Below are 23306 nucleotides of genomic sequence, written 5' to 3'. Positions count from 1 at the left end.
GGGAAAAAATACATAATTTTTTTCTCACTACCTCATTTAAATGTTATTCGTAAGTACAAGAATTATTCATGGAGTTAAAAAAAAATCATATTTAACAGTTGATGCACACGTCCACTTAAGAAAAAGTAGCTTAATAATATTACCATTAAAAGAAACTACACAAAATAAATACCCATTCCTGTGGGATTTGACATTTCATGCATGCTAGGATTTGACAGGGATCAATGAAACACTGTCACATGACTGTAAACATACAGAGACACACCCCTCTGATTCATTCACCATCAACTCAGGTGTCATGGAAAAAAACAAAACAGGTCAACGATTACATACGGGTGAGGCAGCATGTTACTTGACTTTCACACAGGTGAATCAACAGTCCGACCTTTAGGACAAGCTCATTAAACACGTTTCTTTCATCTTTTAGCCACAAAGACAAACAAAATGTCATGTGATCCAGTTTCGTACATGGAAAATCATCAAGCATCCTGGCTCTGTAATCTGTAAACACGGTGTGAAACCAGCGGTGCCACTTATCCTCATAACTGTCAGTATCGTCTTTGACTCATCATATCATAAAAAATGTAATGAAAATGTTTTTTAAAAAAGAAATGTTTATTAGTGTCTTAGCTCATTGATTACAGAAACATAAAAACAATCTCCCATTAAACACATTTATTATAAAAACATACATAAAGTCTCAATTTGGGATTATTTCAGTAAACTGATTGTTTATTCTGAAAGGGTGGGGTTAGCTGAAAGAAAATAATCCCTGCACAACTTTTTAAATGTCCGTTTTGCACCCATCTGTCCTCCTCAGCTGGATATCATTAAGGAAGCAAAGTCAAAATTCACTGTGTGTGGATATCTTACGTATTGAGCCAGATTCAGACGATCAGACATGTATGTAGTTAAAAGTTTCCACTATTTGGTCAGCATTTTTTTTTATAAACACTGACCTGAGGCATGCTTGGAACTCAGGTCTATTATTTAGTGCAGTAACTTAACATCAGAAAAAGACATTGACATCGGGCAGAGCTACTTTTTTGTCCCTCCCCTGGTGTACAAAAACCAATGTTGGTATAAAAGCTACAAAGCTTGACAGCAAAGAAAAGGCCAAACTACTCATCTGTATGTTCTGTGTGCTGCTTTTAACTAAAATTACAGTTGCACTTGGTAGATCAGGTAGTTTGTAGGGGCGCCATCATGGTTCAGTCTCACAAAAAGCCTCAATTAAGTGGTTCAAGAAGGCAACCAAACTGCTGCTGATGCCTTCATGACTGCATCTGACTCATCGCTCTTTGTTTTTGGCACAAAGCAAAAAACATAAAACAGTATCAATAACCAAACCCACCCCAAGCTTCCCACCCCTGATCCATACTATACAGACTAGTACTTGGTCATAAGCACTTTGGTCGGCTATCGGTCAATAACAGCATGACTGACTTCAGCATGAAGTATAGGAAACATATTTCAGGAGAAAGAGGAAAAGGAAGTGAACGTGTCGTGACTTCCTGAAGTGTGGTTCATGTTCCCTTAGCTGACATTTTTATTGAGTAGAATTTCAAAAGATTACACTTCTTACTTAAGGCTGGGAAGAAGTGGTAAAAGTATTCTTGTGGAAATGATTCCTGGTAACTAATCCCAGACTGTTTCCCCAGCGTCTGCCATTTTATTTCAGTGCACAGATATGCTACATTTGGGAAGCCTGGGGGACACAGTTCATAGATGCTCTTGCAAAGAGACCATTGGAATTTTTGCAGACATCAGCGTAGGTGACAGGCTAATCAAAGTAACAGTTAAATCCTTTAGTGTGAAATTGAATGTGTTTGAAAGTGTCAAAATCAAGGATGAATGTTGTTGGAGTTTTTTCAGTTTTTGCTTCCTTTCAAAATATTGTCTTCAGAGAGAGTATCGTGTCTAAAAGTAAAATATGAAAAGGCACAAGTAGGCAGGTAACTCTACAAAGAGTCAAATGAACCACTGTCTGAAATGCGCAGCTCCTGATTACTGTCAGGGTGAGAGATAAGTCAAGAGGCGTGTCAACAAGTACCGAAATACACTGCACAGCTGTTTCCACTGTGCAACTATTACGCATTATTAGTGCAGGATTTTTCTCTTGGACATGCTGTCAGTTGTGCAACACAGGAGAAAAAAAGTACAGAAACTTTGGATCATCTGCAGAGAGCAAAGAGAATGGTACTGTTAAGACATCTGGATTTAAAAGGCATGGATCCACCGAATGACTCTGACTTGGAAACTCTTTCTAAATAAATGTGTGTGTGTGCAAGAGAGAAAAGAGAATCATTCAGCGTGGCAAACAAAGTGAGGGCAGTATTTGGGCTCCCGTGGTCCAGCTCCATAAGACTGCAGTGTGGCGATTAGCTGATGGTCCCACTGTGGACGATCTGATTCACTATGGTTTTGGTGCAGGAGAGTGATCGGAGGGAAAGTGGCTCACATTTTGTTGAAACAGTCCTTGGCGTTGGACCACACCTGGATTCCCTGGAACAGAGTGAGTGACAGAGAGCAGGAGCAGTTTTGAAAAAGAGAGAAAGTGAAAACAAAACATTAATTTAGAGAAACAGACGGGGAGCTGAACTGCTGAAAATATCACCATCACAAAACGCCTGGCATTTTTAAGTAGGCAATTATACGACAACACACACTGTGGGTAAGAGCCCCATACCTTCTTACACATGCTGATCTGCATAATGGCATAGCTGATCAGTGCTTCACGCAAATCTTTGTCCTTCTGCTCCTTAAAACGTTCAATGTCTTCCCAGGCAGTTCGCACAAACTCTCTGAAGACACAATCACAAACAAAGACACACGCTATTGTCAGTCATGTTGTGTGGAACAGTAGGTATGGGGGAAGGTATACAGAAGAGAAAGTAGAGGAAAAAGGACAATTTGTGGTAACTGGCTTGTTACTCCTTTCATAATAATAACAATAACACATTTTATTTATAAGCGCCTTTCACGTCACTCAAGGTCACCTTACATGCAAAGATAGAGAAAATGACAGCAGATTAAAAAGTCAACAAGGTAAGCAATAAGGTAAGGATGTGTGTGGCTAGACGGATGAAGTCAAACTGAATAGGCTGTTTGAAAGAGGTGGGTTTTGAGGCAGGATTTGAAAGTTGAGAGAGTTGATGCTACAAATGTCTGGTGGGAGGGAGATCCAGAGGCAAGTGGCAGAGCGGCTGCAGGCTCTAGACCCCATAGTGGTCGGGCGGGGTGGCGGGACAGTGAGATGGAAGATGGAAGAGGAAGACCTGAGAGTGCCGGTAGGGGAGTGGGTGTGCAAGAGTTGGGAGAGGTACAGGGGGGCTTGGTTGTGGATGGCCTTAAAGGTGAGAAGTATGGTGTTGAAGTCAATGTGGTATTTAACTGGGAGCAAGTGAAGCTGCTGAGGGACATGAGTGATGTCATTGATGGAGGGGTTTCTGGTGATGATGTGGGCAGCAGACTTCTGGAAGAGCGAGAATGGCAGTACTGTGTGGTGTGAGGGATGGGCGAAGGCGGTTAATACAGGTGGTTTTTGTTTTCAAAATAGGTCAGTAGTATTACTGATGTCTTTTAAATCATATACAATACCTGAATTTGACTCTGGGCTACCTGACCTAAGATTCAGAGTTTCATGGGAGTAACCTCACCACCACTTGTGCTTGGAAAAAGCAATCAGGTATCTGTTCTCCTGTTGTTGATAATCCCATCTCAACATTTGCAACCAGCCATGTTCCTTCTCTTTAAGGGGTAAAACTATTAAATATACAAATTAAGGGCAAATTGTGTGCCTAAAAATTAAACCATATACTGTATTTCCAACAGAGGAAAAGAGGTAGAGGAAGAGACATCCAAGACAAAGAGTGGAATAATTTAGAAAAGGCAGAGGACTGAATAATTGGTGTTGATCTTACTGGCACTCTGTGTTCTTCTCCTTGACCATTTCCTCTCCCTCCTGGATACTCTGCTCCAGAGCTGCCAACCTGCTCTCCCTCTGCTCCTGGCTCTCTTGGCCAAACAATTTACTGGTCATTCCCTTCAGAGAGAAGACACGTACTGTCTACACACACACACACACACACACACACACACACAAATAAATTAATTGATTCACTGATGTTTTCATCAAATAAAATGACAAATATGTTATTAAATACATGCCCAATTCCGGTAATCTATATTACTTGTGCGTAATCAAATGCAATTATCACAACAGAGTTGACAGACTCATTGTGTGTGTATACCACTTGTGTACTTTGTGAGAAAGTGAGAGATAAATGAGTGTGTGAGTATTACCCCAGTGACCAGCTCTTCTTTCTGTTGTTTCTTATGGACGAGGTCCTGAGCTGCCATCTCCAGTTCATACTGGATCAACTCGTGTTTCCTACATACTGATCTTAAACACACACACACACACAGAAATGGACACATGATTAAAAAGTTTATTAAATTTTAAACCTCAAAATGTAAGATCCTTTTTCCATTGTTGCATTCTGTTTCTAATATTACAATAAGCATCAAACAGAAATGACGCTTCCACTGCCACTAGTAATAAATTGAGACATAGCTGGTCTCCATCCAATCACGGAGCCTTAACATCAGTGCTCTTGACAACATGTCTGCGTTACATGCCCTGCTAACAGATGGTTTACATATGCTTTAAAGCATTTGCATTAGCGCAGCAGCATGTTGCTTTGTTCTGAATATAACGATAGAGAAAAATGGCAGCGTGAGGCGGAAGCACACAAGTCTACTGTGCTTTTACTACAGACAGCTCTAAACCTGACGAAGAAAAGCTTTAACCAAACATAAAAATATGAGCAAAATGGAGTGTGGCACAGTGGGTAATGCTCTGCCAGACATCAACAACGATCAATACCCTTAACCAGGAGGAGACACGTCCTTCATTTGTCCATGAAACTAGGGCTCTAATAATGATTATTTTTATTGTCAATTATTCTGCAGATCATTTTTGTGAATATCAATTGATTGTTTCCAGTATAAAACACCAAAAACAGAGAAAAATGTTTACTGAAACCATCAAATGTTTGTATTTTTTGTATAGATGGATTCCTTCAATTCACTAGTACTCCTGTCTGCTTCTCCACACTGGGGACGTGCCGGCTGACATCTACTGCAGGTAATACACTAACTATGGATAAGCACCTTATTCAACCCAAAAAAATCTTAACTATCCCTTTAAGGATCACCTCCTCCTGAGCCTGATGTAATTTGAGTCAAGCCTCAAAGGTCAGAGTTAGCTACATAACAAACAGTCAAGAAAACTCAAGCAGGATTAATATACTTCTGTATGATGCTTTAATGTCAATGTCACTTCAACTCATACAGTATGATGACATTACAAATGGTAATAAAGTGTGCTGACTTGCAATCTATTCTGACAGCTTGTCAACAGCAGTAAGAGCATCAACTAAATTGCTTGGCCTTGGATATGCCTCCCTCTCTTTTAATAATAAACAAGCACTTACCTAACAGCGTCAGTGTAGAAAAGGTATTCTTTCAGCTGGTCTGCATAGTGCTCTTCTTCCTCCAGAATGTCATCTATTGATGCAGCATACCTGTGCACAAATTGCAACAAATGCAAACAAAACATTATGTGTGAGAACATGTTGAAGTTAGCAGTTTAATGACTGGTCTAAAACTGCTTTAGTAAGCACATTTAGGTGTAGGCTACAATTTGAGTGCGTGAGAGGGTTACACCAGTTGAAGAGTGTCTTTAGTCTACTTACGTGTCCATGTGGTGGCCAGCGCTCTGTAGTCCGTCTCCCATCTCTTTCTCAATGGCACTCCACTCACTGGAGACACAACAGTTCAGGTGTACTTAACTTGAATACTACAACTCTCTCTGTTCAGTCCATAAAGCCTCTTATGAGTAGTAACAAGACAAAATGGTGCTTTGTGTGCTACTATTTGCTCATACATGTATACTGTGTCTTCATGAAGCTTCCAAGGTATTTAGCAAAGCATCTCAAACATACAATTTCTGGTGAAAACAATACTTAAACAAAACAAAATGGTGAAGAAGAAACTTAGCATCTCCATGACTAAGGCCCTGATCACACAGAACGCATTTTAGCAGCTGGAGGCACCTTATTGTAATTGTTTTTAATGAGAATGAAGCTTTTTGCCCGCAGTTTTTGCGTTGCTAAGTGCTCTGAACTCCTCGAGTTGAAAACACTTCAACTCAGAGCAGAAAAATGCTCCACATGATCTCTTTTTTCGTCATCTTTTTTTCCCCATTGTCCAATCAGATGATCTGAGAGGAGTTTACAGTTGGTAAGCAATGGAGGAGAGGCTGTTGGTACCAGTTGCTGGATACCCAGAGCTTTATGGCCCGACGAGGACAGCAGGTTGTCAAACTGTCCTCGAGTCATCCTAAAATATGCCTGGAAACAGCCATCACTGAGGAGAAGCTCCTGGACCAAGTGGTGGTACTCCCTGTGACCCACCCTCTTTTTTAGGGTCTCATGTACCCACACAGATCTCCGTTTCCCTATGCCCAAAAAACAATTTGCTGACAGCCTCTCACCCTTAACCAGGGCTAGAGCAAGTACCCTCTGCCTGAACATTTTAGGAACTAGCCAGGAATTACTGTGAAATAAATAAATAAACAGCAGATTGATTACACAGAAAGGTTAGAATAAGGTGAGTCTGTGGTTGCCTGGTAACGATTAAAAGGCGCAGCGAGCGGTTATTTTCACAAGTGGCATTTAATATATTTTTTTAAAAAATGCAGTGTGGTGTTTTCTGTGTGATCAGGGCCTAAAGGAATGACCTTGCTGCCTCCTTTAATGCTAATTCATCAGTAAGTATTGTACATGTAGAAGTTTCCTTATGCCAAAAAATGGAAAGTCCATAAAGCACCACAGCGAAAAATGCTTTATTTTGTTTAAATGTGGTGCTCTCTTTAGGGCTAAAACTATGATTTTATTAATGTAGAAATGCAGAAACAACAGAAAAGGTGTTGCTCACCTAAAGACTCTGCCGTAGTTACCATGGACCTTGTAAACTCCATACAGCCTGTCTGCTACTTTCTAGAGGAAAGACAATCAAATCAATTGTTATTACATTATAGAGATAGAGTTGAAGTTATTGATGAAGACAGCCAAACATCTAGCGAGCTAATACCCACCGATTTCTCTCAGGAGTTGGCAGATTAAATGTCAGTGAAATCTGGATGAACATGTTGCACAACACAGTATGCAAAAGATACAAACCACTGGCCAAACCTAAGCAGACAGTTGAAAATACGTTTGGGTGTGTGTCTGTGAGTGTTTGCATGTGCCAAAACTTACCGCCCGCACCCTCAGTAACTGAGAGATGACAGTGTTCAGTTCATCACTGTAGTGTTTCAGTGCTGTGAATCGCCTGTAGAAGAAATGGATCATAACCTCATAAGCGTTTCACTGAATCTGAGCATTTCTTTGTGTTTCAGTTTGTATTGCTTTGACGTGTGATGGTTGTATAAAAAGAAACTCTAATTATTATACTTCTTACTACTTGTTTAGCCACTGGGATCTATATATATATATATATATATATATATATTTATTATTTTTTTTAATCAAGTCTACTCACTTACACCTCTTCAGAAACAATTTTGTGATAATTCAGTGATCTGACAATCTCCTGCTTTGTGTAAATCACGGTAAAATGTATTATTGACAAACAAATACACCTGGAAAAAGCTGCTTTACACCTACTTGTCAGGGTTCTTGACTCTGAACATGGCACTCAGAGACTTCAGTCTGGAGTCAACCTGGTAGGGAACAGAATTACACTCATCTCCAGGGTTTTAATTTGCATTTGGCAAGATGACAGGATGCTGCTGATAAGATCTAATTTGCCTATCATAAAACAAGCCAAGTGACTGAAACACTGACAGTGTCAGTTAACAACAAACTCTCAGTCAGCAGTTCAGGAAAAGAGGAACTTGGTGGATGTTTGTAAACCAGTTAGACAATGAACTACTATCCAACTAAAACACGAAGGAGGTAAAGTAAAACCAGCTGTATACCTTGTCTTGGAAGCCTGTCTCCAAAACTGCCTCCCTCCATCCTTTCTCCTAAGGACAGATAACAGACACATGACAGACAGGATTATCAACCAAACTGTGTAAGAGTGGGGCTTTTCAGCCTACAACTGCACTACAACAAAACACCACAAGAGGTTGCACTGGTCTGAGCATGCTGCCAACGGTTACAGGGAGAAGATGAAGTACAAATCAAAGGTGGATCAAATGGCAATGCTCTGCACAGCAGGATTTTATAACTTGGGAAAGTTAACCAGGGCAGCAAATTAAAATGATGTGCTAGGAGGTATCTTCCTGGTATGGAAGCAATAAGTCTGTGGCAGAAATTAAAGGCTTTCTCATTTATGCCAATGAGATCACTGTTTGGGTTCAGCCTCCATTTTTTTCCACTGCAGTATGATATCCCTTCTGACTGGAACTGCCCTTTTATACTTCTTCTTTCTGTAATGTCCCACCAGTGCAGCCTCGTGCATCGTATTGCCACAGTGCTACTGTCAGTTTGAAATCCCTGTAAGACTGTGAGTGTGTGAGAGAGTGTATGTCTGCATATGTATGGTGGAATAATTCATTGGGACAGTATTTTCAACATAATGAGTAATAGTTAATTTGCTAACCTCTGTCAGAAAGAGGAAGAAGATTTTGTCATTGGAGAGGACAGGATGTGATGCAACACGCAGCAGGAAGTTTTCCAGGCCGACTCTCCGTCGCTCGACAAAGTCTGGGTCGAGGTTGTCTGCTGACAGCTTATGCCACACAAACTCTGCCTGCAAGAGTCACAATCCAATGGGTAAAAAAAATAATACCATCTCAAAAGACAAGAGTGTATTCAAGCTACAACCAAGAAGAAACTGAGAGCAAACAATAGCTCCTTTTCCACTGCACAAACATCCCATTAACACCCGCTAATAACTGGCTTTTTAACACAACAGGAAAGGTTTTAATCAGCATTCACACCCTGGTGAAATTACTCTGCAGTAGACACAGGTATTCATCGCCTCCGGCTCCGGTCAGCATTTGATGGGAATAGGGATGCACCGAAATGAAAATTTGTGGCCAAAGCCGAAGCCAAATAATATTAAACGCTTGGCCGAATACCGAGTACCAAATACCAAATATCGTTGTTTAGTTTTTCATTAGTTTTTGCAGATGAACCCCCTCCAGATTAGTGAAAATTGGGACCCACTGTACGATACCAATGAAAATATCATGGTTCTGAGTAGTATCAGGATACCACAGCGAAAATGAGGCAGATTTGCCTTTTGTCATTTGTAAAAAGATAAATCACTTTTCTATAATACATCAATGATATTTTAATGGAATAAATTACTTATTGACTTATTCATACTTCAAAAACAGCATCAATAAGTGATTAACATAGGGGGGATCAAAATAAAATAAATAAATAAAATAAGAATCAACCAGCCACCCTCCTCCCCTGACAGTCCCTTCATAAATAAAGAACAGTCCCTAAAGTGCGGTGAGGTTTGTCGGCCGTTACCTGCCACAGAGGGAGAAATGTGAACGGCTCGTTTCTCCTCTGACACATCACATACCTGTGTTCGGCTGGCTCGGCTGTTCAGGTACTTCTGAGCAGTCATGACGCCAAGAAGAGAATATTATTGGAGCCGACTTCTCCGTCGCGGTAAGCCGATGGCCGCCGTACTTGACAGGAATACATTACTGTCTGTGTCTGTGACCCCCGTTCAACCCACAACCGGTGGGATTCGCCTTTCGTTTCTGCTGATGGTTGAAATCTGTAGGCTGCTCGCACAGCGTGCTGAATGATTTTAGCCTATTTTGCTTCACTCAAAACTATTTTTAGTCGCAAATGCGAGTGCGGTGATGGACAGATCGCCACACTGCCGACATTTTACTCCGCCCGTCACGGCACACTGTTTGATTGCGTTATCAAAACACGCCGCTATTATTCGGCCTTGCTTTTAACTTATTCCACCGAATACCGAATGTGTGTTTTTTTGCAATATTCAGCCGAATATACACTGCTCAAAAAAATAAAGGGAACACTTAAACAACACAATGTAACTCCAAGTCAATCACACTTCTGTGAAATCAAACTGTCCATTTAAAAAGCAACACTCATTGACAATCAATTTCACATGCTGTTGTGCAAATGGAATAGACAACAGGTGGAAATTATAGGCAATTAGCAAGACACCCCCAATAAAGGAGTGGTTCTGCAGGTGGTGACCACAGACCACTTCTCAGTTCCTATGCTTTCTGGCTGATGTTTTGGTCACTTTTGAATGCTGGCGGTGCTTTCACTCTAGTGGTAGCATGAGACGGAGTCTACAACCCACACAAGTGGCTCAGGTAGCGCAGCTCATCCAGGATGGCACATCAATGCGAGCTGTGGCAAGAAGGTTTGCTGTGTCTGTCAGTGTAGTGTCCAGAGCATGGAGGCGCTACCAGGAGACAGGCCAGTACATCAGGAGACGTGGAGGAGGCCGTAGGAGGGCAACAACCCAGCAGCAGGACCGCTACCTCCGCCTTTGTGCAAGGAGGAACAGGAGGAGCACTGCCAGAGCCCTGCAAAATGACCTCCAGCAGGCCACAAATGTGCATGTGTCTGCTCAAACGGTCAGAAACAGACTCCATGAGGGTGGTATGAGGGCCCGACGTCCACAGGTGGGGGTTGTGCTTACAGCCCAACACTGTGCAGGACGTTTGGCATTTGCCAGAGAACACCAAGATTGGCAAATTCGCCACTGGCGCCCTGTGCTCTTCACAGATGAAAGCAGGTTCACACTGAGCACATGTGACAGACGTGACAGAGTCTGGAGACGCCGCGGAGAACGTTCTGCTGCCTGCAACATCCTCCAGCATAACCGGTTTGGCAGTGGGTCAGTAATGGTGTGGGGTGGTATTTCTTTGGGGGGCCGCACAGCCCTCCATGTGCTCGCCAGAGGTAGCCTGACTGCCATTAGGTACCGAGATGAGATCCTCAGACCCATTGTGAGACCATATGCTGGTGTGGTTGGCCCTGGGTTCCTCCTAATGCAAGACAATGCTAGACCTCATGTGGCTGGAGTGTGTCAGCAGTTCCTGCAAGACGAAGGCATTGATGCTATGGACTGGCCCGCCCGTTCCCCAGACCTGAATCCAATTGAGTACATCTGGGACATCATGTCTCACTCCATCCACCAACGCCACGTTGCACCACAGACTGTCCAGGAGTTGGCGGATGCTTTAGTCCAGGTCTGGGAGGAGATCCCTCAGGAGACCATCCGCCACCTCATCAGGAGCATGCCCAGGCGTTGTAGGGAGGTCATACAGGCACGTGGAGGCCACACACACTACTGAGCCTCATTTTGACTTGTTTTAAGGACGTTACATCAAAGTTGGATCAGCCTGTAGTGTGTTTTTCCACTTTAATTTTGAGTGTGACTCCAAATCCAGACCTCCATGGGTTAATAAATTTGATTTCTATTGATAATTTTTGTGTGATTTTGTTGTCAGCACATTCAACTATGTAAAGAACAAAGTATTTAATAAGAATTTTTCATTCATTCAGATCTGGGATGTGTTATTTTAGTGTTCCCTTTATTTTTTTGAGCAGTGTATTTGGTTAGCGAATATTCGGTGCATCCCTAGATGGGAACACAACACCCAGGCGAATGCACTGATTTTACCTCCTTAATTGGCGAGATGTAATAACAGGCTGTCACAAAATACAGTCCGTCTCCGCCCAAGCAGCGCTCAAACATCAATCAAATTAGTCTGCACCATGTTTGAAAGAGAGACTGGATACTAAGAGATATATTAAGAGGTAACATTCATAGAGTTGACATAGGCCTCTATGCTACTCTCTAGTGTTTACCTGTTCCCTGGCCTGTCTGTAATGTCAAATGTGACACATCAAAAAAAAAACCACACACACAGAAAGGCATGCTGGTATGCCCCCGAGACCCTCTCATCTGCTGACAATGGGATTGGAGTCTAAAGTCTATTTTTAGGAGGTTTACCCATGTTCAAAAAACCTGCATGCCTGTAATAAATTTGGTGTAAAACGGACATATGAAAGAAAGACTAAAGAAATGTCTCTAACCAACTACGGAGAAAGTGGCTGTATAACAAAAAGTCCTTAGTTATAACCAGTAAATTCATTACATTTAATACATTTCATAATATGTTAAAAAACTATTATACGTATGTGTCACTCACCCTTTTCTCCGGTAGTGGAGGGATGATAATGTAGGGGTAGGTGACCAAGAGGTATGTTCTGAGCAACTCAAACTCACTGTAGCGTCTCCACAAAGTGTCAGGCGTGGCAGGCGTACCCCCCTCTAGAACAGTTTCGGCTGGCCTGCAGAGGGAGGAATGGGAACAAACAGTATTGTTAACATGTCATCACATAAATGGTAAGACATTTGAGTCATTGTTCTTGTTGAAAGCAAACTGAGACACAGAATTAACAACATATCACATCTAACGTCAACTTGACAGTGGCCTTTTGTGTGTAGAGAAGGGGAGAAATAACCTTGTCAGAGGCATTGTGATTATTCAGCACCTTTGGAATTCAGAGAGCTAAGTGCCAGCTGAATAGTCAAGAAATGAATACATATTATATTCAAAGAGTAGGGGGTCTGACAAGGTAGTGAAGAAATCAGTGCAAGCTACTCTGTGCCTTGATCTTGTTTCATTTAGCCAGCTTGTATAAGCTGTAAATAATCAAATCACAGCAACAGCAGCATTAAAATATAATCAAATAATAAGATACCCAGAGAATACCAGACCTGTTAGAGGCAGCCAAACTACATCCCTTCAGGGAAGTATTTGACTTAATTACTCTAAGGACATTAAGAATTATGCTGTTAAAAGAAAACATGCCCTGTGTGGTTTTAATATTGCTGAAGTGTAGGAGTAAGTGGTCCCACTCCACTCTACTTGTCACTGCTGTTTGTGTTTCTGCACCACTGTATTAATCTGTTTGCATATGCTGCAACACCTATGCCACAACTGGGGTGATGAAACTCAAAAGTTGTTATGTATTGCACAAAGTAGGTGTAGGTAACACAACGACAGAACGAAACCCAGATGCTCCAGTTGATAGCTTACCGTGTCTCTATGAGGTAGACTGTGTAGGTTTCCTGCATGTTAACCGTGTTCTTCCCCGTTCTCTTCTCTGACTCTGCCACGTTTATCTCCATTTTTCTCAACAGAGCTGTCCCTTTTTCAACCATCTACAGAGACAAGACAAAATAATGTGTGAGCATGAGTAAAAGAGAATGAGAAAGTAAAACATAAATGATAAAAGACAAACATATAAGGTAGAAACAGAAACATAACAGCAGGTAAACAGACAGGTATGTGCAAGGTATGAATGTGGTTTTCAGGAGAATAAGAACAACAAAAAAAGACAAATTAATAAAGTTGTATTCTAGTATTTTCTAAACAGACTGACAAGCATGAAACCAGGTGGACACAGAGGAGTGGGCCGCTGCTGTGCAACTGAAGACAACTTACTGCAACGTTGACAATGCTCTGCAGAGGGTTATGACAGGCGTGTGCAGGTCACAAGACAAGGTATGACAACACTACCACCACGAAACACTACAAAAGTTGCTTATATAGCAAAAAACTCTCCTTCCTCACCAGCAAACACGGTTACAAGGACTGGAGTTGCAGGACACAAATACGACCCTGGCTAACTTAAACTAACGTTAAACTAAACTTTAGGTTTAGCTTTCAGACTTGCTAGCTAGCAAGCTAACAGCAGTAGCAAAAGTTTACAAAGTAGCTTCGGACACTGTTAGCATAAGCAACTTTAGCTTACTTTCTCTCTCTAACGTTAGCTTCTAGAGCTTGTAGCTAATTTAGCTTTGAAGGTACTTCTAAACACTGCAAATGCTTTTTGAAGAGGTGAATGGAAAAGTCTGTGTTGTCTGATGTCACTAACTCCACCTAGCTAGCATGAAGCTAGGCCTGTTTGGAAAAGTTTTCACCGGTAAAACCTGGCTTTAAAACTCCCAAGATGTTAAAGAAGAAGGTAGGAAAAAGTACCACCGTGTTTATGATGTTGTTCTCGGATTCTGCCGAAGTGATGTCGGTGTTACCGATCACAGCCACTTCTTCGGTACTTCCAGAGTCTGCCATCATCATCTGGCTGCCGAGGTGCTGCTGTTGTCAGCTGAGCTGGCAGAGTGGTTACTCTGCTGTGCGCATGCGTTGCAGACTGAGGACAGTGATCAGTGATCTTACTATAATTTTTGATACAACTAAATTAATGGTATTAAAATATCAGTGTCCATTCCATTATAAACAGCTTAAACAAGTGAAAACATTTTAATAATATTGATATAATAAAATGAATTAGAATAATAGATAAATTAATTAATATATGCTATCCACAAGTGTAAAAAAAAAGGTAATATCAGCATCATTGCTGGCAATTATAGTCTAATTTTATAAAATACCATGATATAATGTAAAATGCAACAATGCAGAGAGATGAGATCAACTGAGTGCAAGTAATCAGACCTTGAATATGTCCTGAAATTGCTCCATCATTGCAAGTGACCCTGTAACTTTTCACTTCAGCACAACTAAACGGTAACATCCATGTGCTTATGTGCAAGCATTACAAAATGAGTTGGGTTAGCCAACACGATTACGGTTGAAACTGGTGCACATTTGAAGCAGATCAGCTGATGATTTCTGAAAGTTTCCATGCAGCTGTGTTGAATTGCTGAACCCAATACCCTCCTTTGGCATCATTTGCATCTTCCTTTGACGCCTTCCTTTGCCAAGACTGACATCTACTGGTGGGATTTTGGTTTTGGATTTGTTTATTTCCATTTGGAACCCAGAACCCTTATTTTGTTTGGTTTCTTATTTTTGGCAACTTTGGAAAAATTAATGACCCTTAAATATTTGAGAAATGCCCATTACCAAATGATTCAGTTTGCAGAATCTCAAAGGTAAATGTGTGATACTTGTGTGTTGACAGCTACCCAACCTAAGCAATGATCCTAGATTGATGTTTTACCATGCTGTCAGATACCCTTCAAATCAAGATGGTGATTTTGTCATCTCAAAAAATGATAGGTGTCACACAAACTCTACTTTCTCTGACATTTAATCATTGCTTTCATGATGTTTGAAAACAGAGTTCTGAAAAAGGTGCCATAAGTGATTTCCTCACTGCGGTGATATCATTTGGCCCCTCTCTCATTGGTTGTAGATGGTTGTGGGCCCAGATGTGAATGAGAGAGATGCGGTATGCCTCAGGCTAGTAAACAGCACAGAAACACGGCCTTTTAGTTCCTGTGGTCACGCTGTTGTGCAGCGTTTAATGTTTAAAGAGAAGGGTGGAGCAGCATTTAGTAAGGAAGCATTTTATATAAATGCCGCTGGGCATGCAGTGGGGTGCTGGAGTAGTGGGAGGACGAAAAACAGATACAAAGAGAGAGAGAGGCAAAGGAATACATACGAGAGGGGAAGAAGTATAAAGGTGAAATTAATTAACATAATAATCTAATTGTGAAATGATCAATGACACAGAAGCAGCAGGTATGGGTGGATGGATGGAGTGATGGTGGGATGCGGTTTCAGGCTGCAGCGTGTCAGGAAACCCAAAGCTCTGCGATGTGACCAGCCGTAGTCACAGCAACAGCATAGTTACCATTCTTTCCTGCCACTGACCTCAAACCAGCCACCACCACTTCCTGTCCGCACACACGGGCACGCACACACACACATATAGACACACACCTCTGGCCCTATTTGGCTGGCTATAATCGGCCGTTATGACAACTTTTTGAAACCTCTGACTAACGTTCTTGAACACTAAGCTATGAATGGTGTGTGTGTGTGTGTGTGTGTTTCTTCCTGTCTTGTCTATATTTGGCAGCTCTGGCCTAAAGCTGCTGACTATAATTTAGATGGGTAGGTGTGCATTATACACTGATTCATGACATTTATGTCATACTGCCTGGAGACAAATAAGAATAATAAATACTTATAGTCTGAATATTTGAGCCTATATGCCAAAAGGCAAATTTAAAAACAGCTGATATATTACTATTACAAATGATTTTTAAACATATAATGGTGCTTTTTAATGTATGTTTTTGCAGCTTGAAAAATCTTTGTGGTTTATTTGACTATCATCTGTCACTGAAATATATCCCCTCTTTCCTTTGTACGTTCAGTGGTTAGAGAAAATGATTAATCTGTCTGTTGAATTTTGACTGCTGAACAGAAGAGGGCAGCAAAAATCCAATATTGCTGAACAGCAACCTGTGGCACAGCAGCATGAAATTCAAAATCAGCATGCACCGCACTACATGATAAGTTTTGGCATACTGTGTGATATGAGTATGAATGAGCATAATAGGTCTCTTTCACAGCAGACATTTTGAAACACACAGGTGTTACTAATAACATGAACAATGGCTCCTGTCTATCCAAGTGTCCCGGGAAGCCACAACAGTGCTACACAAAGCCAGCATTTACAATACCAAGACCCTGACACATGGAATTCAGCCATCATTAATTTTGTGATTTACAGTTGTGTTTTTCCTACTGTGACATGTCAAAATGTCTTCTATGAAAAAGGCCTGGTGCTGTGATTTGTTAGGCCTATATATTGTTATGTGCTTGGCACAATTGAGAAATATGAGCCATTGTAATATTGAATAGGTTGTCAAAGTATCACACTATTAACATTCCTGTTTATCAGAGGAATTCATGCATAAAATTACATTACTGTGTGTCAATATGAATATAGTGTATACATATACTCCACATATACTATGGCTGGTTTCACCTCTCTTATCCAGTTCTTAGTGGATATGTACAAGGACAGCAATTAGTGAGTATTAGTGAGTATAACAACCATCATACAACCAAGTATACTATATTTGGGGTGTGTATTTGTTTACTCCAAGTCATTTAACATAAAATTTTTAACAAAGAAAACTACATACCACGTTTATCTTTACTTAGTTGGGGTCTCATTACTGTTGATTGGCACCTTTTTGTCACTGCATGTTTCAGATGTCAGTTTTCAGGAGCCATTATCAAAACTAGACAACTTTATTCATGCCTTCTCCCCTTCCTGCAATGTAAAGTTATTTGTGTTGTTTTTTTACGTCTTTACATCTAAATGTTTTGTATCATTTTAAGTAATTTCATCATTGCTGCAGATCCATTCAAATATTTGTTTGGTTTTTTTTTTAATCATAGGAACTTTTTAGAAAGTTTAACTTTACGTGCATGTGTGCGTGCTGTACACAAGGCTGGTCACGAAGGTCATAAAGAGGAAGTCCTTGCGGTCAGTAGAAAGGAACACATGTTTTGCTTCATGTCATAGTCTGCGTCCTTCATTTTCCTCTCCTTCATCCATCTATTCTTGCCTTTGACCGTGGTGGAAAACTGTAGCGTGTCCAGTGGGGCTGTATTTGTGTGGGTGAGCCTGTATAGTATACAGAGTGTATGAAATGTCATAATGAAGTGAAGCCTCGTCGGTGCTGTATTATGTTGCTTATTTTTACCTTTTCCCAGGCTTTCTGTAGACCTCCTGCACATGGGATTTTTTAATGTATTTTTATGTTGTTTTCCCAGTGATGTTCAAGTAATGTCTATTTTAACAGTTCTTAATGTTTTAATCATATAAGTGACCCTTATCAAGCTTCACAATTTTAATTTAGTTGTACACAAACTTGCCTCATCAAACCTTGACCAACATTCAGATCAATTAACAAATGATATGTAACATTAATATTTGATAGCAGTATTGCACATTTGTGATATGAAAATTTGAAGACTAAGTCGACACAATGCTCATAGATACCCATAACAAACTCAAACGCAGATCAGATTTACCCCTGTTTAAATACTTATAATACTTGCACCAAATCAACATTGCTGTGAAAATTATTTTCTTCTTTCCCATTTCTTCCACACATTTTAAAAATTTCCTCTGGTTTCCCTCTCCCATCCATCACCAGAGTGTTGACAAATTAAGACGTGCAAGTCTCATTGAACGCTTCTCTGCATGACTGATGCTGCTCTCCAACAAGCTCACACATGCACACTTGCATGTGTACTCATTTACTGTATATGGGCACTTAGTCTCGCACACACACACACACACACACACACACACACACACACACGCAAACACACATGCAGAGTGTGAGCAATGCAGTATAATAAGCAGCGTGGCAGCAATGTGGTCAGCTTTGCCCCATGTGCAATCGTTGAGAAGCCACATGAAGGCTTCTGGGTATTAAAGGACAAGCCTTGGTTGGCTGGGAGGGAATCTGTCATGCAACAAGAAAACTGTGTTTTTCACCCTTTTTTCCCTCTTTCATTTCTCCTCAATCCCTTTTTTCTTCACCCCTCTTCCCGAGTTCTGTCTTTCACCAAATTCTCTCTCTCTTTCTCTGCCCACTTTTTTTTTCTTCCTTCTTCATTTCTTTCATTCTGTGGCGTATTAGACTCAGTTGTAATACTCTCCAGCTTAAAATGCTTAGACCACTGGAATGTTCCGTCAAAGAGGTGGGTGGAACCGAGGGGGCGGGACAGACCAACATGACCAATTAAGGAGGAGATTGAGGTAAGACGGACAGCTTCTAAATGGTGTAATAACAACCTACTAAAATGTAATTACAATGCAATAGCAATAGACACTTCTAATGACAGGATGTATATGCCAATGTGATTTCCTAATTATGGCCTTGGTATAATGGGTGACTGTTAACATGGCGTGGAGATTATAGAGAGGTGTCTGAATGCAGAAATGCAACCACAGGGACTTGTTACAGTGTGGAATGGTCACTCAAAAGTCCTGCCAAGTATCGATCACAACAGGTAACTTAACGTGTTTGAGAGGGCGCCTGAGAGTCAACGAGTTCATTAGTGGGAATTTGAGTGTGTGCTTTAATATGTTCACTCACTGAGCCGGGTATCCAGATGTCCATTCATGTGTCCATCCATTCAATCTAATCATGTGTCCATCAAGAATCTATCTGTCTGTTAATTCAGGTTTTTGCCTTTTGTTTGACCTATCCCTGTGTCGGTCCAACTTCATTCCTCACAAAGCGCTCACGTCCATCGACTGTCCATCTGTCTTTCGGTCTGTCCTTATGTGATGCTGCCATCCATCTGTCCATCCATCCATCTCCATCCCTCCATCCATCCTTCCATCTCTAACAAGAGGAGTGGATGGTGGCGTCCATTATTACAGAGCATCCCAGAATAGAGTCTCGTTTTATTACAAGTCCCTCTGGTCGCCGTGGCTACCCAAATTACAGGCCAGGCTTCTCACACATAAAAAAGGTTGCGCTGCCGAAAACCAGCCACCTCAATAAAGGATGGATTAGAAAATCCTTTGCTTTTTTCCCTTCCTTTCCTTTTTGAAAGGTTTTCTGTACATTTTTTTCCCTCTGGTGTTTTGTTTTATGTTGGGGTGCAGCGGTCTTCTTCAGTGGTTTTGCTCCCCGACCCTGCGGCGGGAAAATACGCTCACTTGTGGGTTTCTGGGAAGGCAGCGGTGGACGAAACATCTGCTGGGAGCAAGATGTATGTAAGTGTGTGTGTGTGTTTGAGTATGTGCATGTAGGGACACTATCCTGGCATCTTGTTTAAGTTTACTGATCTGTTTGAGTGATAGCAAAATAGGAGATGGTGAGAAAAATGTTCAAGCATTGTGTTGTAGTTGTGAAAGACAATTTTAAAGATACAATGTAAAGTTTGCTTCTTTAGTAATTGTGTAGAAAGGTATAACACTTGCACACTTTCCAGAATATCTTTCAAGTGAGTTAAAAGTTGAGTTTTTAGGCTGATATGTTGTTCCTATCTAACATAACAAAAATGGATGATAAGTGTTCACATCTTCAGTGATTAGCATTCTGTTAAGGTGAGGTAGCCCTACTGTTTGAGCGAACAGTAAAAGCTGCAATTAGCTTAGTTATTCCTGCAGTAGATATACAGCTGACAAGATATAATGCAATGTGTGTCCTGTCATATTAAATGTTAAGAATGTGCTCACGTGGCAAGCTGACTTTGGTGATGTGTAATTAACAAACACTAGATAACTAGCTTATGTGCCTAACATTAGCTACATTAAGCATACCTGCCCAGAAAACAAAGCCTCCTTTACCTCTTAAAGGTCCAGTGTGTAGGACTGAGGGCACATCTTTTGGCAGAAATTGTATATTACATTCATAAATGTGTTTTCATTAGTTTGTAATCACCTGAAAAGAAGAGTCATTGTGTTTTCATTACCTTACATTGAGCCATTTATTTCTGTGTCATCTTCATCATCTGTCATCTTCATATATGTATGATAATAACCAGATATCAGACCCATAGATGGAGCCTACTCAGTCCAATGGCACTGAGTGCCTGGTGCAAACACCAACAATAGTCTCTAGCTTACAGGTTTACTTCTGTGGTATGCGGCCCACTGAATATGCAGAGTAGTTTTCTCCCGCTGACCCCACCTGAGAGTTCCTGCTCGGCTCATTGACTTTACATTGTGATGACGTTATAGATTGTTAAATTGCTTTTCTCAGCTCTATGAAAGTTTTAAAACCCCCATAGATGAAAAAATCATAATAGAAAGAATCATCCTGTACCTTGTTTGCAGTTCAAGGTTTTACAGACATCTCTCACAGTTGTGACCTATGGGGAAAACCCTTCTTCAGCCCAAGGGATTTTTTTTGCTGCAATACTGCAAGTGGACACTGGGGGAAATTGAAAGCAAGGCTGAGCTTCTTTTCTGGGCACCTGGTACTCGCCAGTGGAGTCTGCCATGTTGTTCTACAGTAGCCCAGAATGAACAAACAAAAGACTTACTCTGGATAGAACCATTCAGATTTTCAAGTTTTCTTGGTAGCCACTGGCAGCATGTCCGAAGGCTGGCCCAGGGGCCAGTTGTGGCCCACAGAGTGATTTTTAACAGCCTTTGGTTTGTTTTTCAAAATATACAATATTTGGCCCACCAAACATTATTGGTTAATCAAGCAAGATCACTTTGCACTTTTTCTGTTTACCTCACAATAGTAGGACTATCTTTCAATTGTAGACATGCAGTAAGTAGGAAATCCGCAGGTTGGACCAATGTGTTTTCATAAACAAGCAAAGGAATGGCTACCTAAGAGCAGGCGTTACCTGCTACAGTAGGTAGTCAACATGGCCACAGCAAAGAAGAGTAAAGTCGACAGCAGGGGCCAACGCTTTAGGAGTGGTGGAAAGTTGAATACTTTTTCACGAAAAACATGAAACAGTTGAGTTTGTCTCATTTGTGTGGCTTTTTTAAAAAAAAAATTAAATAACCCATATGATGCGAGAAGCAGCTGGTCCTCAGGTATTTTTGCATTATCTAATCTGGCCTCCCATTCAAAAAAGTTTGGACACGTCAGTCCTACATGCTTAGCACATGGGAGAAGTTTTAGTTCTGCAACCTCACCCTTAGATGCCACTAAATCCTATACACTGGACCTTTAAATGTTGCATCCGTGTTTTGAATTAGCACAGAACATATGGTGGGTATTTGAGGTGGGCTGGGAAAATGGAGACTTACAGATAAAAAGAGATGGGACAGCTTTATCTGTTTAGAGAGCTTTGGAACCTCAGAGTGACGTGTGCGCGGAGCCAGTAGAATATGACTGGTTTGACTGTTATTGGCAGGAGCACTTTGTTGAGCATTTGGTAAAGTGTGATTGGATATTATACATTGAAACAAGGATGTGATTTTAACCTAATCCATCACTAACACGATATTCCATTTCACTTGCCTTTTAAGACACTTGAATCTGTGACCTTATCATGATGAAATTGCTGAGCTGCTTCAAATCAGGAACAAAGACCTTTTTTTCTGGCCTGGGTGAAATTCCGGTTGAGTAATTTTGACAGGTTTGTATGGACAAAAACATCTAATTGGAAAGGAAAGGACACGTTGACAGGTGTAGTAAAGAATTCTTTATGGTGAAATGTATTTCTGTGTGGAAAAGCTTTAGTTCCCCTCTTCCTGTTCATTACCTTCAAGTGTCTACCTGTGAAAAGGTCATTGTCAGACACATAGGAATAGTATTACAGTAATTTCTATGGTCAGAAGTTTAAATGATTAGTTTTGAGGTTTATCTTGTTCAGTAACTCTGCACCTTTATAAAAGATCAAACCATTTTCAAGCCCTTTTCTTATCACATATGCATTTGCTTCCTTAAAACTTCCCTTAAACTATAATTTTTTTCCCTATATTCCCAAACTAGTTTAAATATTTACAAATATAAACATAAAAAGCTTGAACGGTCACACATATTCTATTCACTTTTTGTTCTGTTTGACTGTATTGTTGGTTTGCTGCTGTCTCGAGATCTCTTTCATCCACTTATCAAGTGGTGTCTGTCATGGCCTGAGTCAACCTCCACCAGTGATTCAGAAACCGTGCTTCTTTGATTGAAAACGTTACCAGCTGAGATATTATAAATGTCTGATGACGAACTAAACCCAGAAAAACGGAGAAACTGTGGAGTGCCCTGTATGGTAATTATACTGTGTTTGGTACAGTAACACCCTACCAGGTGTAATGAACAATAATGCAGTCATCTCCATGGTAACGGGCTGTGGTCACATGTTGGGAGAGACAGATTAAAGAGATTCAAAGGAAGAAATTAAAGCTGGAGACTAGAACTTTTTGATGGATAGAGCAAAGGAAATCTATCACCAAGAAAAGGGGATGTTTATGGCAGTTTCTTTCACATCCTCTGCCTTTAAAACCAAAAGGAGAAATATAGCCTGGGATGCAGCCTCATTAAACAATATGAGGGCTCTTTATCATGTGGCAACCCACCGGAAGTAGGGCTGCGACCCATCTTGGGTTCCGACCCATCGTTTAAGAAGCCAGGGTTTTACGGGAAGTGTGAATGTGGTTTGCGATGAAAGGATGGGATGAGGTGTGTGTATGTGTGTGTATATGTCTGTTTGTGTGTGTCTGCAGTGCACGCTATTATTATGTTGCTGCGGTTGTAATGATGTAAGATGCTCGCAAGGGAGTAAACAAGAGCAGCACGCTATCTACAAACAACATATGAAAACATCATGTTTCTGTGGGTCTCAGATGATGACAAAATGTAGATTTCAGATCCCCTTTGATCCACAAAGAATAATGATATATTCTATTTACTTCGGGATTTTAAGTATTTGGGGGACTTAATTAATTCCAAATCTGTTTTTTTGGCCAGATAAATGTGAGAAACACATATAGTTGATATGC

The 23306-nt window shown here is 40.8% G+C and overlaps 1 protein-coding gene across 2 annotated transcripts; it reads right to left on the bottom strand.

Moving 5' to 3' along the window:
- Positions 1-594: 594 nt before the first annotated feature.
- LOC117251667 (sorting nexin-4-like) lies at positions 595-14242 on the bottom strand. Of its 2 annotated transcripts, none has more exons than XM_033618162.2 (14): positions 14087-14242; positions 13139-13263; positions 12245-12386; positions 8677-8826; positions 8048-8095; positions 7734-7789; positions 7326-7398; positions 7003-7064; positions 5760-5825; positions 5499-5588; positions 4306-4405; positions 3924-4069; positions 2690-2804; positions 595-2505 (listed from the first exon to the last, which is right to left on the bottom strand). In XM_033618162.2, the coding sequence occupies exons 1-14, from the start codon at positions 14180-14182 to the stop codon at positions 2458-2460; spliced, it is 1317 nt and encodes a 438-aa protein (XP_033474053.1). In that variant the 5' UTR covers positions 14183-14242; the 3' UTR covers positions 595-2457. The 2 variants fall into 2 exon arrangements, with proteins under 2 accessions (XP_033474053.1, XP_078030565.1); XM_078174439.1 differs by having other exon boundaries at positions 14084-14230.
- Positions 14243-23306: the final 9064 nt, after the last annotated feature.

Source organism: Epinephelus lanceolatus, chromosome 14 (genome assembly GCF_041903045.1).
Source record: "Epinephelus lanceolatus isolate andai-2023 chromosome 14, ASM4190304v1, whole genome shotgun sequence".
NCBI lineage: Eukaryota > Metazoa > Chordata > Actinopteri > Perciformes > Serranidae > Epinephelus > Epinephelus lanceolatus.
The sequence above is the reverse complement of the archived record's forward strand: the minus strand, read 5'-3'. Positions and strand labels throughout refer to the sequence as shown.

Bases quoted from the DNA above. Each gene is read 5' to 3' on its own strand.
- LOC117251667 (XM_078174439.1), bottom strand. From the start codon at position 14,182: ATGATGATGGCAGACTCTGGAAGTACCGAAGAAGTGGCTGTGATCGGT. The intron at 7,790-8,047 runs GTATACAGCTGG...GTTCCCTACCAG, and splicing joins AGACAGGCTTCCAAGACAAG to GTTGACTCCAGACTGAAGTC. The intron at 2,506-2,689 runs GTATGGGGCTCT...ACTCTGTTCCAG, and splicing joins AGATCAGCATGTGTAAGAAG to GGAATCCAGGTGTGGTCCAA.